Here is a 15,022-nt window from a genome sequence, read left to right on the forward strand (position 1 = left end):
AAACTTTCACAAGCGCAACAATTCGTGGTTTCTTGTTATAACTGGATAGGCAGGGAGGTCGGCCTGAGCTACTGCGCTATAGCCTGCCACTCGGCACAAGGGAAAGGGGAAAGGCTTACTGTATATACGCTTAACTTCTTCCTCTTCCCATCATACCCCTTCATCAACCTTGGTCGGAGGTTGCGCGTGTACACATTCATCTTCTATGTACTTGTTCACTTTCATTTGGCGCAACAAACGACGTTATGAATAGCTTTCTTTAGAAGACTTTCTATGCATGTCTCGAAATTTAGAAAGACGGTTCTAAATAAACCGCAAGAATATTCGAAGCGCAAGATCTTGGGATTTCATTGCACGAATGTATGCAAATACATTGGCCAACAAAGTTGGTGTTAGGCGGGTAAGTACGACTGGCTTCACGCTTGCTCACACACGGTCTACCGCACTGTCCATCCTTCTGCCTTCTGCGTGGCAAGCAAGTGTTTACCAGAAAGCCTAGCCAGTGTTTGAAACTGCTTCGTAATAAAATATGCTATAAGAATGTCACGTCGTTAGTACAGTTTCATTAACGCGCGTAATACTGCCGTGGCACATACACCAGGTATAAGATACTGCGTGGCACATACAAGGCATAAAAACAGGCGAACTGCGCAACGAGTAGGTGGTTTAAAGCTGCCCATTCATTACAAAGTATCCATTTGCGCAGGTGCGCTTGGTACCTTACGCACGGGTTGTGGGTACTTCGCCAATTTGCAAAAGGAAGAATTTTGGCATAGTGACACTTAGCAACTGTGTATCCAGCAGACAATCTAGGATAGTTTAAATCGGCCAATGTTACGCGCACAAACGATTTCTTTACTTGCCACACGTTTGAAGGCGTTGGGCACGGGGCCCGATTAAGCTATCACGTTCTACTCTTGAAAGCGAGGCTCAACCGTCCTCCAAGTTTTTTTTTACTTGTTCATTTTTCTCTGTTAACCACATTTTCCCCCTGCAAAACTTATGGAAATAGAGTAGCCGCGCTCATATAAACCTCAACATCTCCACAGCACACCAGCTAGAATAGAACAGAATGGTAACACATTAAGAGATAAAGAAGCGTGGTTCCGGATTGTAAGGTCTAAGAGCTTAGTCCATGAAACCTGCGCGCTTTTCGCAAGACTCCACATTTGTGTCCAGTATCGCGAGCTGCCGGTCCGTCGCCGCCATGGGTAAAACAAAAGGCGACGCGACATAGCTCCTTCGAACACGCTATCCGTTGTCACTGCAGACGGCGGCGTCGTGTTCGGATTACTTCCATCGCGATCGCAGCAAGATGAGGCCGCCGGCTGCCACTTTCGCGTTCTTTGTATTGCTGCTTCTGCAAGGGTGTCCACCAATGGAGGCAGGAAACAAATGCGAACTCAAGGTGAGTCATCGAGGTGCGATTTTATTTTATTTTTTTGTGGACCTTTTATGAGTAACAGATTTCGATGGCGGCGGTGGCATAGTTGGCGAGAAACGGGGTGCGGGCGAAAGTACAGAAATGCGGGTGTACACATAGGCGTGCGCAGGGTTCCCCATCAGGGAGGGGGCGAAGGTTCATCGCAGCGCCCCCTCTACTAAGTCATGTACGAGGCAGATTTTGCGCCCCCCCCCCCGCTCTTAGGTGACTAGGGTGGCCAATGTACAGGACAAATTTTGCGCCCCCCCCCCCCTCTTATGTGATTAGGGGGGCCCCTGCCCCCTGTGCGCACGCCTATGGGTGTACACAAATAGGCCCTCGAGCGTGGGCCGGTCGCATGCGTACTTGTATGCGCCATTTTTCTATAATTGATGCTCCCTCGATCGAGGCTCGTCGGCGGTCACCTATTTCTGATATGGCAGTCTCATCTTTTATCGACGTAGAGAAGAGGAGATAAGAAATAGTAGAGAAGGAAAGGCAGGGAGGTTAACCAGTTTAGGAAAACCGGTTTGCTACCCTACACCTGGGGACAGGGTGGGGGAGATTTAAAGATGGAGAGGAAAGAGAGAGAGAGAGAGAAAGATAGAAAGATAGCACATGACACAGCAGATACAGAATCAGTCGGTCACTATTGCGTGGTACGCGACATTTCTGTCACTGCCGCTTGTCCAACTTCGTCTATCCTAAAAACCTCAGCAGTGCCTTCGTCGCCTTCAGCTGTGATGTAATAGACCTAATTTGTCAGAGTGTTCGGGCGCTGATTGTGCGCGTGCCGGTTTATCATGATGATAATTTTCTATCGACGACACACGGCAAACCTCGACCATAGCGGTTTTGCGGTAAAACTCCTATAGCCCGTATGTGCCACAGATATTGGGCAAATCTCACTACTCACCTCGATGGCCCACTAAAGACTAACAAGAGGACACACGGGCGGCAAACACCGATTAGGGACCGCAAGTTGTAGCTTCTCTTATCAACCAACCGTGGAGAGTGCTCTGGCGGTGAATAAGCGCGTGCCGGATCCTGATGGTGATCATTTTATCTACGACACACGGCAAAATTCAACCATAACACATCAGCTGTAAAATAAACTGACAGCGTTCCTAATTCGTTCTGCATCGGTACGCTCTTTCATGAATTTGGAGATGTGGAAACTGCGGGAAAGCTACGCTTTCAAGGAATAGGATCTGTACATAAAAGACGGATACACGAAAACCCACGGTGCCATTTGAAACACCCCTGTAGAGCACATCGTCATAAAATTTTCACGTTATCACCAGCGGCGGAGCGTGCTTTGCAGAATTCTTGACAACTGGTAAACGACTTTAGTATCCCTCTAAGTTCCAAGCAAAAAACGTCGAGCCTCACTAACAAGTTCGTGCTAAAATATATCGGATCTCGCTACAAGATAAAGAAATCGCTATCACTTAATCATAAATCAATCTTTCTTGTTTCCTTATCATATTTCGTTATAGAACGAGTTACCAGAAAAAGCTTTTAACACTAATACAGCGCAATTGCGTTGAAGTTGTGAATAATTACTATTTTCATTGTTACAACTTACTTTACTTAATGCACAGAAGGTAATTACTCAATGCTCCTTTTCATTTCGTGTTCATTTATACGATGTGTATTGCCGAAAGGAGTAAACTTTTGTGTTTGTATGTCAAAAAACTGCTTGACTTTTTTGGTTTTTTTGAGTTTGAACCACATTTAATCGCCTATTCTTCTTGCATGCTATTGCGTAATTCACCATTGCAAATGTGCATTTTTGAGGTATTTTTGTCTTCTTTATTTCCTACGATGCACCCACTCCTTCAGGGGCCTGAGTAGGAACTCCAGTATTTGTAAATAAATGAATAAATAAATAAATGAATGAATAAATAAATAAATAAATAAATAAATAAATAAATAAATAAATAAATAAATAAATAAATAAATAAATAAATAAATAAAGTTAAGAATAATATGGAGGTTTGCGGTGAAGAGAAATGGGTGCACGCGGAAGGTCTCTGGGGCCAATAGTGGGAAAACGTAGCTTCTGCTACTCTGTCGAAGACGAGTCATCTTGTCGGAACGTCGACCACACCGACACTCCATGTTCAACGATTTGCCATCCCCGTAAAATCACGTATCACACACAAAAAAACTCCTTGCTCCTCACAATTAAGGCCCGCCTTGTGTTCACTACCGCAGGGTTGCCCCAAGCCGAAGTTTGGTCACATCAACGTTCACGTCGTCTGCCACAGCCACAACGACGCCGGCTGGCTGCACACGCTGGATATCACCTACAACGATTGTGCGCACCATAATTTCTCCTTGCTGAGTAGCCTACTGGCCTGGCCGATTTGGTAACATTCTATGAGTCTAAAGATGAAGAATCCTAGAAGGGAAGGTGTCGCTGGAGCCAAAGTTTCGACGGGCTGTGTCGTCTCCTTCAAGTCAGCAACAGGTGTTGCTGCCTTGAACACCTTTCCTCCTGTACTCCCACTTGCTCACGATTTACTGGCTTGTTAGAAAAGAGTATCATCTTACCCGTCTGTACTATTTGTTTATAAATCTCTCATTTTACATGTCTGGCTAAGTGCTTTTAAAGAAGAAGAACGGAAACTTAACCTTAAAGAACATGATGTAAGCGCTTGCTCTCACCTTAAAGAAGCCACCAGCACATCCCAGGCAGCACGCCGGCATTGGACCAATCTCGGAACAATGTTGGTAAACATTGGCAGAAATATTGGTCCTGCGTTGGCTTTTGGGGGTTTGCTACACCTAAATGTGCATTGGTCCAATATTGGATGCCAATTATTTTCCAATAATGGCAAGGATGGTTGTAGCCAACATTGTCCGTCCAACATATCGCCAATAATGGCAAGGATGGCTGTAGCCAACATTGTTCGTCGTACGTATCGCCAACATTGTATAAATATTGGCAGCTCCAATATTTTTTGCCAGCCTTTATCGTTGGCTGCACCATCGTTCTTTCATTTCCAGCGTTTAACGCTGGAAATGAAAACATTTTCCACTGAATGTGTAGTTTAACGTGAGGTAGATTTTTGTGCACGTAAATAAATGCATGTTGCCCACGCTTTTGCTTTTAGGCAAGCAGCAGGGATAATCAGCGTACAAAAGCTGAGAGTACACACAAGTTTATTCTGCATGTATACATATGGCAAAGATACTGCAAGTTTTGAAAATAATTTCGCATTTCGCGCTTTGTTCTGCTGACCGCTTGCTGGCAGATAACAGCTGCACAGAACCTACACTAATTACCTTCAATAACGTCCTTATATTAGAAATCGGGGAAACAGGACCACTCACAAACACACACAGCCTCCCTAGGTGTTAGCGCTTATTTGATTTGTCAGTTCACCGAAGGTTCAAAAGGAAGTCAGTGAAAAGCGAAGCGTGATACAAAATGAAATAAATGAACATGTACACGTGAACAGACATTCGATACAGCTGAGATCCATAACCACCTTGAACTACCAGAAAGTTCATCGCCTATTTATTAATTAAAAGGTGACTGCGGCAAGAGCTTGAAAGTCTGCGACAACTTCACAACTAATAAAAATTTGTGTGTTACAAATCCATCATTTCTTTGCGCGAATCCAGCGGCGAAGGGCAAATGAAAAAAGGGTGTTGAGCTGACGCACTACAACGCGAGAAAAGAACAAAATAGCACACGCAAATGCTGACAACATCGCTGAGGGCGAGAACTTAACCAACCTACTTCGAAGCGCACAATAAAGCCCCCCACATCGGTATTCACAAACTAGCAAATTTTAAAAAAACTTACGCGGTAATGTAGACAATAATAAACGCAGCACACATTTCACTTACGAACAACACGGAAAGTAACATGCGACGAAGGAGAAAAACGACTTACTGAACGCGATACGAACACAAAAATCCGGCGGAAAGTTTGCGAGTTGTCAGAACACATCGGCGCTCATCTGCGGATCGCTCTTCAAAAGTCAAAACAGTCAGGTCCGATGAAGAACAGGGCAGCTGCCTTCTCACTGTGGCATCGCCGTCGAATCTCGGTATCCGTAGAATCGTGGCATCCTGTCTCGGTATCCGACTCCGTTTTTTCCCGATGACTCTCGACTGAATACTGAGGGGCGCGCGCCCGCCGAAGCTGGGAGCCCGAACGAGGGAAAGTAACCGCCACTGACTGACGAAGAATAGCCGCCGGCCAGAAGGGGCCGAAACGCGTACGCATCTTCCGAGCTGCCGTTGTCTCCCGCCATCTCCCTCAACGCCCCCCCCCCCCCCTCGTTGTCACAGGCATTGAAAGCGAACCGTCGTGGGCGGAGCAGCCGTCAAGTGACAAGTGTTTTATGACCAGCGACCACCGCGCTGCCCCACTGCCGCGAGGAGAGGACAAATTCCGGAGCAAAACATGGCGCCGCGCTGCTTCTCCGGCCTCCCGATCACCGAGAACATTTATTCAAAGTGAACACGTCTGGTTGTGTGAAGCGTTGAAAGTGCAAACATAACTCATCGATCATTTAAAGATTCCGCGGGCGATACCGTAGTCTTGGACAGCACGTCGCTGTAGCGCGCACACAAAGAAGTTATAATCCTGTAATTCAACCAGTCGTGTAGCAAACACGAAAATACACAGCGTGGTTGAAGTCACATGAAATGTTTTGATTGTTTGCCGCTAATAAAGCCGTGAGAATAATTTCGGTGCGTGTGCGGTGCGCAGAAGGCGCACCAGCGCAGAGGCCCATTGCGAAGCAGATGACTTCTATTCTACTCCATTAACTCGTCAACGCTATGTACAGCTTCAATCAATGTAAAAGTAGGGTTTTTTGGTTGTTTTTATACAGTTGCGATGTATACGCTGGCTGTATCACACAATTAACGTTAACTTTCAACAAGCATTGCAAAGTGAGATTTTGTTTTGTGTTTCCTTTCTCATAGATGTATTTCCAACAGCGCGCAAAACTCAGTTGAGAACTTGGTACTTATTTTACATTGCTCAACATCTGTAAAACGAATTTTCTCCAACTATTTTGCATATATTTTGTGCCACACCAAATGCCAACCTAAAAATCGAGACCCTGTGTGCGCCATTGTTCCCTTTCTTATAGATTGGAATTTGCAGTTTTGTTTGTTGGCTGACAACGATGGACTGTTTTTGCCATCTTTATACAGTAAAAGCTCGTTAATTCCACACTTATTAATTCGGAAACTCGGATAATTAGGACGCGTTCTCTGGTCCCTGCAAGCATGTTTATTGTTTAACGGCATCACACTCTCGTTAATTCGGCCATACCTGTCCGCAACCCGGTTAATTCGGACGAACCTCTTAGTAGGGTGGGGGACGCTGCGACGAACCTTTGCCCCCCCCCCCCTAATGGGGAACCCTGCGCACGCCTAGGGTGATAGGTAACCAGAAATCTTCTTTGAGGTGCGCTGGATGCCGGACAAAGTGATTTTCATAATAGCGTGCATGCAGGTGGTGGCTCGATTCGGGCTAACCTTCCCTCAGTGATGGTAAAAGGGGAAAAAACATTCTTGCCGATTAATCATGCATATGCTTGCCAGTGTTTAAGACATTGGAGCGACAACGTGTAAGTCTGGACAATATTGTCCGGCGCGTAGCATTGGCCGTCCAATATTGTTTAACCAGTCAAATTGACTGGACAATATATCCAATCTACTGACATTACTTAACCAATATTGTTTTACCAACGGATAAGCTGGCCCAATATTGCCATCCATACGGCCTGGTTCTGCCAATATCGTATTTACATCGGGAACCATGGGCCGTTGTTGCCAACTTCAAAGAAAAGCACGACCAATATTGTATGTTGGCTGGCAAAGATGGACCATTATTGGCATCCTTGTAGGCTGGCTTGCCAACATTGGTTTTATAGTGGTTTGTATGGGCCATCATTGGGCCATCATTTGCCAACGTATAAACAATATTGGACCAATGTGCTGTGCTGCCTGGGATACTTTGCCCTGAAGGGATGAAACATCCTTCAATAGGGGTTGTCGCTGGAGCCAACGTTGTGACAAGTCGTCTTGTCTTCTTGAAGGCAGCCTTGAAGAGGACAAGGCCACTTGTTGCAACGCTGACTCTGGTGACACCCGATGTTCAAGGATATTTCTTCTCATTAAGCCGCCACCTTCTCCCGCATTTCAGCCATGCATTTCTAACGTAGGTTAGAAATGCATGGCTCACCAATAATCGTGGTCATTTCTTTCTGTGCGCACGCAGCGGTTCGTTTAATCTACGACACGGTGCTCGAGGCCCTGCAGCAGAGCCGCAAGCGGCGCTACGTGTCGGCCGAGAACATCTTCTTCTCTCGCTGGTGGGAGAAACAGCCAAAGGCCGTACGCCGCCGGGTGCACCAGCTAGTGCAGTCGGGTAAGCGAGGCCTTGGTGCAATGCTTAAAGCCGGGGGGAGGGGGGAGGGGAGAAGGGGGGTAGGGGGGAGTTACGTATTGGCGCAAAAACAAATGAGTAAATATCAGTTTCTTGCCTTTTCTATCACACAAGAAGACAAGCTTGATGAAACGCGTAGTGTTTACTTTCGTGGTTTACGTACATTTTTGCACGTGATATAACCCCTGACGCATTCTTTTGACCTTCCTGAGCTGCCTTCTGCCAATTGCTGCTTGGGCAACTTGTGAAATGGTCCACCTATTAATAGTACAGTGGTTACGGTGCTCGATTGCTGACCCGAAGGCCGCGGGTTCGGTCCCAGACCCGGCGGTCGCATTTAGATGGGGGCAAAAATGGCCGAGGCCCGTGTAGTGTGCGATGTCAGTGCACGTTAATAAAACGCTACACGGTCGAAATGTCCGGAGCCCTTCACTACTGCGTGCCTCGTAATCATATCGTGGTGCTGGAACGTAATAACCTAGACATTATAATTTTATAAGGACGAACTTGCTAAGTGACAGCGAGGACTGCAGCGATACGACGTTTTCAATTACTGCTGCTAACTCTGGTACAAGGGACAAGACAAGAAGGAAGCCGAGAAGAGAAGCGCTAACTTCTAACGATATGCTTATTTCTGGTGCAACACGTTTTACGCACCATGAAAACTATACTCTGACATTGCAGCGACTGTCTTTGCAGTTTCCCTCTTGCCTGATCCTTTGTTTTTGCGTTGCAAAGCGACACCGTGGGATACCATATAGACCGCTCCCTAACATTGGCAACTATACCAGCAATTGCCACACTAAGCTCTCAGTGTCATAGAGGAAATCGCCCCCTTTTCTTTGACAAACGCTGTTTTTATCGTGCCCCTACTAAGATGGCGGCCATAGCCACCATCTATTCGGGGTAGGGGTGTGCGAATATCAAATTTTTCGAATACGAATCGAATACGAATATCCACCTTCGAATATCGAATCGAATATCGAATATCAAAGAAAAAATGCCTCCATAGTAACAATATTTTATTTAACATGTAGCTATTTGAAAAAAAAAAAAAAAAAACCTTAGCAGCCTGACTGGCAACACAACATACACTGCTATCTCCAGAACACAATGTCCAGGCTAGCACAATGCACATCACAACACAAGCAAATATCACGGCACAATGAAAGTAATTACTACATGTTATCATGAAGAAACATGAGTTGTTCCACATGATCAGGCAGCAGGCGCTCCCTTGTAACAGAGACAACCCCCCCCCCCCCCCTGCCACTGAAAAGGCACGCTCGCTTGGAACAGAAGTGGCTGGTATAGGGAGTTACATGGGGCAAAGCTTTGCCAGACTGGGGTATATGAAGGTGCCTACAGTCCGCAACCAGTCACGTGGGTCACTGCCTTTCTTCAGAAGTGGTCCCGCATAGTGAAAGAGTGGTAGTGCGGCACGTTACGGCCGCATAATATTGAAAATGTACGGTTACATGATCGCCAACAGCGCTGCACGTCGGAGATGCACCAGCAATAAATCATACGTATTGGGGCGCTCGTCGCAGGCAGATATCATGCCTCCGTGTACTTACGATGTTTATCGCTCCTCTCGGTAACGTTTTTAGCGATACGAACGCAGCAGAATTGTGGAAGACTAGTTATTTTATGCATGATAATCGAATCGCATATTCGAAGTTATCGAATATTCGAAGTTATCGAATATTCGAAACTTTTCGAATACACGATTTTCGAATCGAATACGAATATTCCGAATGTAATATTCGACGAATATTCGAAACTTTCGAATATTCGCACACCCCTAATTCGGGGGCACGGCTTCCCTCTCCAGGCGCAGTTTTCGCTCCCCCAACTCCTCTTAAAACCTTCTTGAGTACAACGGATACATAACTTCACATGGCTATAGAACACGCCAGCGACTATGGATATCTCGCAGGACGGCTCCAGTTCGTGGGTGGCGGCTGGGTTCAGAACGACGAGGCGGTCACCCATTACACAGCCATCATCGACCAGATGACGCTGGGCCTGCGCTTCCTGAATGAAACGTTCGGTCCCGATTGCGGCGTGCCCAGCGTAGCATGGCAGGCAGACCCGTTCGGACACAGCATCGCGCAGGCGTCGCTCTTCGCAAAGGTGAGGATACATGCCGAAGTAGAGCCCCAAGTCGGGCTTGTTGGTTGACATTCATCGTAAACGCTTGTTAACTGCGCTGACAAATACAGATTTGGCCAAACATGGGCGCGTGGCCTAGTTGCAATAATTCAAGGCAAAGGGCGCGTCACCTAGTGTTCAGGGCACTCGCGTTCGGACCGCGGGGTGGAGGATGTGATTCATTATTATTCTTGGTATAGGGGTATGAGAGAGGAAAAGGAGGGAAAATGGGGGAAGAGTGCTCGATAACTGTCTCTCTGTAGGACACCTCAACCAAAACATTCTAGGGGGGGGATGAAGGCGGTAGAAAGAGAGAAGAGGATGAGGTAGTGATTGGAACGGAGGCGGGAGAGAAGCGCCCGGTCTACCGTGTGGAGCGGCTTAGAACGGCAAACGAGACGCCTTCCTCCCGCCTCCTCAACACGATCAAACTGCAACAGGCGAACCTGATCGAGCGGCTCAGAAAAGCCGCTCGATCAGGTTTGCGCGTTGAAGGAAGGAGATCAGGGCCACAAGAGCGCCACGGCGGCGATCCTCGTAGCCGGTGGGGAACAGGAAGTCCTGTAGGGTTACACGGGGCAGGCCGTGGCGGTGGTACTCAGTTTTGAGCCGCTTCCGTGCGTCGACAAGGGCGGGGCCCTCGCAGAGGAGATGTGCAACTGTCGGGTGGTTCGCGCGCAGCAACTGTGGGTGAGGAGGTTTTTTTGTGTTTGAGGAGCTTTTTTTGGAGTACACAGGTCAGTCAATACACTGTTTGCCTGAAAAACCCTCCTCACCCACAGCTGGCACGCACGAAAGAAATATTAAATAATACAAAATAAATTTTCTTCCCGGGGCTGGGGTTTGAACCCGGGTCCCCACGCTCTGAAAGCGAGTGCCTTGAACACCAAGCCACGCGTACATGCTTGTCTAAGGAGCATTCTAGCTTACATAAAAAAATGCCCCCACCTCCCCGAAGGGAATCGTGAGGAAATGCGAATGCATTTCTTGCGCCGAGAGTACACGGCGTAGTAATTTTAATGGCGTAAAGCTGGACACATCGACGCGCTCAAGTGTCTCCCTTTTGGGCGCCTCTTTCAACGAACGCTTCCTAGTGCTCGATGATGTTTTTTGCGCAAACTTTACAAAAAGTGACTGGGAACAGAGTAAGAGCACACAGACGGCACATATGAGCGCAAACTAACAACTGTTTATTAGAACTATGGAATGAAATATATACGGTAACCCACGCATGCGCAGCGCTGCCCTAGCTACGACGCCCCCTGCTCTCCTTTATCATCTTGATTTCCATATCGGTAAGCGCAATAGAAGGCAGGCTTACACACTCGCCCTCTGCTGCCGTTCTGATAATGAAGGCTTCGACGACCTCCCTTTTGGTGCGCTTGCTCGACGTGTGCAAAATGTCCGTTTCTTCAAACACAGGATGACACGTGCACCTGCTGCAGTGCGTCGCCAGATGCCCCAGAGCTTGCAGGAGGCCACAATTGTGTCTATATTCCTTCGGCCTCTCATTGACACACCTTCCCGTCTGCCCCACGTAATGAGCTCCGCAGGACAGTGGAATTTTGGATACCACGTTTTTCGCGCACTCGACGAACCTATTTGCATGTTTGGTCAAACACACTGCTTCCTTGTCCCTGTCGGGGTCGCCGTTCACTTTTGCGCATAGTCCGATGAGATTTCTCGGCGCAGTGAAGACCGTCCTCACGCCGTACCTTGCCGCGACCTTCTTGATTAGGTGTGCCACCGTGTGCATGTGCGCCATTGTTATGAAAGGAGGCCTTCTGCCATCTTCTGGAAGTTGCTCTTTTTTATGCCTCAATCATCGATAATGTTTAACCAACTAGCCCACTGCCAAGTTTTTCTTAAGTACATTTCTAGTTCATCGGGCCTACCTGTGAATCATTTACCACCTCTTCCTCGTGTGTGTGTATTCATCGACTACATTGTTGAAGCAAGCTGCAGAGCCGGAACCATGACGTACGCCCTCAACAAAGGTGTGGCACCCGAGACGGTAGGAGGAATTTTTGAAAGACTTTCCCGACCGAGGCCGTGAGCGGAAGATTGTGCAAGATGCTCAGAATCGAGGCATGGAGAATCGTCAGTGAGACCATGGCGTCTTGACATCCGCGTTCTGCATGACACGCGTTCGCGCTCCAGTTTATCTAGAGTATTACGTGCTTCCCTGTTCGGATCCGGTCAAGAGTCGTGCGGCGAGCTCAAGGTACAGTGGCGTCTACACTGCTCCTTCGAAGGGCGTGCCCTTAGACATCGTATGTCGGAAGAACTAGTGGACACTGCCACAAAGCTACGCATTGCTCTTCGGGTCAATCGACTAACTCCATTGATGCGCACATGGCAGAGAGAGTTACGGGGACGTTTCCAGCGCGTTGTTGCAGCGTCGTCGTTGTCGGCGTCTCCTTGGCGTTGCAGACGTAGTCCATGTGCTCACCCAAAGTTCTGCGCTTTGCGAAAAGCTCTCTTCCCAGACAGTCGAGTTCGCTGAGAACTCAGGCCGCTGCGGCCATTCCCGTTGCGTTGCCACCTGCGCGTGATAGATCAGTTTTCGTAGCTCATTTTGAAAACATGGCTCGTACGACTATGTTAGCGCATCATGGTACGACCGATACATTCACAATGCTTAGTGGGCTGCATCAGGTTCCACCAGAGGTAGCTGCACAACTTTGTGCAACTTCGTCAGCTGATGAGGTAAAAGATGCATTGTCTTCCACGAAGCGTGGTTCGGCTCCTGGGCCGCACGGGTTGCCAGTTGAGTTCTATTTAACCTTTTAGGATAAAACTGGGGCCACTTTCACTTCTGTATTTGCCGCTGCATCGAGAACTTTGATTTCCCTGATAACTTTCACGATGGTCGAATTGTGGTAATACCTAAACATGACCCATTGTCAGTTCGCCCAGGGGAATGGAGACCGCTTACGCTTCTCAACGTCGATTAAAAATCTTTTGCAGCAGTTGTCAATCGGCATTTGAGAAGCCTGATGCCTTCCTTAATAGGACATCATCAGGCGTGCTTGATTCTGGAAGGTAAATTCAGCCTCTCCTTTGTTACGCGTGATATAACTACGTACTCGTTGGCGAGATCAGCACCTGAGCTCTTGGTTTCTCTTGATCAAGAAAAGGCATTCGATCGCCTTGAACGTAGCTACATATTTAACGTAATGGAAGCGTTTGGGTTCTCACAAGACTTCGTTGAACTTCTGAGAAATATGTATAGAAATATGCACAGCGTGTTGTTCGTTGATGATTGTGAAAGTGCCCCATTTCCTGTTATTCGCGGTCTTCGCCAAGGTTGTCCTCTATACCCAGTACTTTTTTGTACTCAGCCTCGAACCATTCGTGCGCTCCCTACTTAAAGATCCTTATATTCGAGGCCTTCCACTACCTGGTAGTGATACCGTGAAGTGACAGCTTTCGCCGATGACATGATGTTGTATCTAAAGAACGAGTACAGCTTATCCCGCTGTCTACAGTTTTTGTTGAGTATGGGTCTATTTCAGGTGCTGCATTAAATTTTTCGAAATGTCGATATTTGTTCATTGGTTCCCCAGATATCTGCCCAAGACCCTTTTTCGGTCTTCAAAAAAATTCACCATCTCCCACTAAAGGGAGTCATGTGGGGATGCGAAGGAGCGCATGAGTCGACTTAAAGTTCCGTTCATCACGGGTATCTTGCCCGATGTTAACATGTCCTTGCATGTGGAGCACACCATGAATTCACTGTAGTTGCTGTTGCGGTTACTCGTCCCGAACTCTTGTTGGAACACGCCACGCGGGTTCATCGCGCGTCTGGAGAATCTCGTTCCCCGACGCCATCCCGTGAGTGCTGAGAGAGTGTAAGGGGGAGAGGCCACAGCGTCTTACACAGCCCGTTACACAGGCCCGAACACGAGAGCGCGTGCAAGCACACGTGCTTTTGTCTGCGTTACACCAAGCTAGGACAGCATACGGGAGCCCGGGCCCTATACTGAACTAGAACATGTATCCTAGTGGTGCGAACGGAGGAGCCTGGCAATGCAGCGGCTGAAACCGAACGCGTCGCCTCACCGCAAGGATCGCGGCTGCACTTTTTTCTAGCGTTCCGATGCGTTCGCCTATAGTGGACTCACTATGCGTTGCTCTTTTTGTTGTCACCCCGAAGTTATCATTTTTTTTTGACAAGCGTCTAGTGCTGACAGCACGCTTGGCGCCGCCGTTGAAGAACGGTGAGACGCCGTGAGCTGGTATTTCACTGGCGTCTGAAATATGGTCGCTGCGCCTTAGTCGAAGCAGCAGTAGTTAAATATAAAGAAAAACATAAGAGTATGATAATAAATTATAACGATTCCAGTTCACTGCAGACGCCGCTTAGACACCGCAGTTGTACGTCCTCACCGGAAAGCGCTTTATTTTTCTTTCTTCTAATGTGTTGACCTGCAAATAATAAGGACGAAAATTATCATCCCCAGCGTATGGTCCACTGTTCGATCGCACGCACTCGCAGCGTGCAAGTTGCTTAAAATTAGAATGAAATTATTCTCAATCCCCGGTACAGTTACATGTGTAAGTTGTTTCAACCTCCTGAAACAGCCGAGTACGATATTCCTTGGAAGTTAGTGGAAGCGAACGGCATACACGTTCTCTGGTAAACGCGTTACACAGTTTTATTTGGGCATCCGCAGCAGCTCTGCGGACGCAGCCTGCCAGCCATTCCCTATGACAGGCTGCGTCCACATATATGTAGCGGGCGCTCAACTAAAACTGTCTATAATGCACGGCACGGCTACAACGACGCGGAACGCGGAGAAATGCACGCAAGAAACGCGCGCAAGCGCCTACAGTAGAAGGGGCGGGGCGACTAGAAAAAGTTGCACTGGCGCCACCTGGATTTTTCTTCGCCAAGAGGAACGCCTGAATCCTCCCGTTCGCGCCACTAGGAAGCTGGTTCTAGTTCACTATACCGGGCCCTTAAAGTGCTCTGCACGTATCATCATCAAGGCGGTCGAAGAACAAGACGAAGA

At 47.7% G+C, this 15,022-nt stretch overlaps 1 protein-coding gene across 1 annotated transcript in view; it reads left to right on the forward strand.

Annotated features, from left to right (window-relative positions):
- Positions 1 to 1,315: 1,315 nt before the first annotated feature.
- LOC119406376 (lysosomal alpha-mannosidase-like) overlaps positions 1,316 to 15,022 on the forward strand; it is a 79,201-nt gene continuing 65,494 nt past the window's right edge. Inside the window, exons 1-4 of the mRNA XM_049420067.1 lie at positions 1,316 to 1,408; positions 3,644 to 3,746; positions 7,683 to 7,832; positions 9,790 to 9,986. Of these exons, the coding sequence (XP_049276024.1) occupies positions 1,316 to 1,408; positions 3,644 to 3,746; positions 7,683 to 7,832; positions 9,790 to 9,986 (543 nt within the window). The remainder of the gene's footprint in view (positions 1,409 to 3,643; positions 3,747 to 7,682; positions 7,833 to 9,789; positions 9,987 to 15,022) is intronic.

This window comes from Rhipicephalus sanguineus, chromosome 10, assembly GCF_013339695.2.
Source record: "Rhipicephalus sanguineus isolate Rsan-2018 chromosome 10, BIME_Rsan_1.4, whole genome shotgun sequence".
Taxonomy (NCBI): domain Eukaryota; kingdom Metazoa; phylum Arthropoda; class Arachnida; order Ixodida; family Ixodidae; genus Rhipicephalus; species Rhipicephalus sanguineus.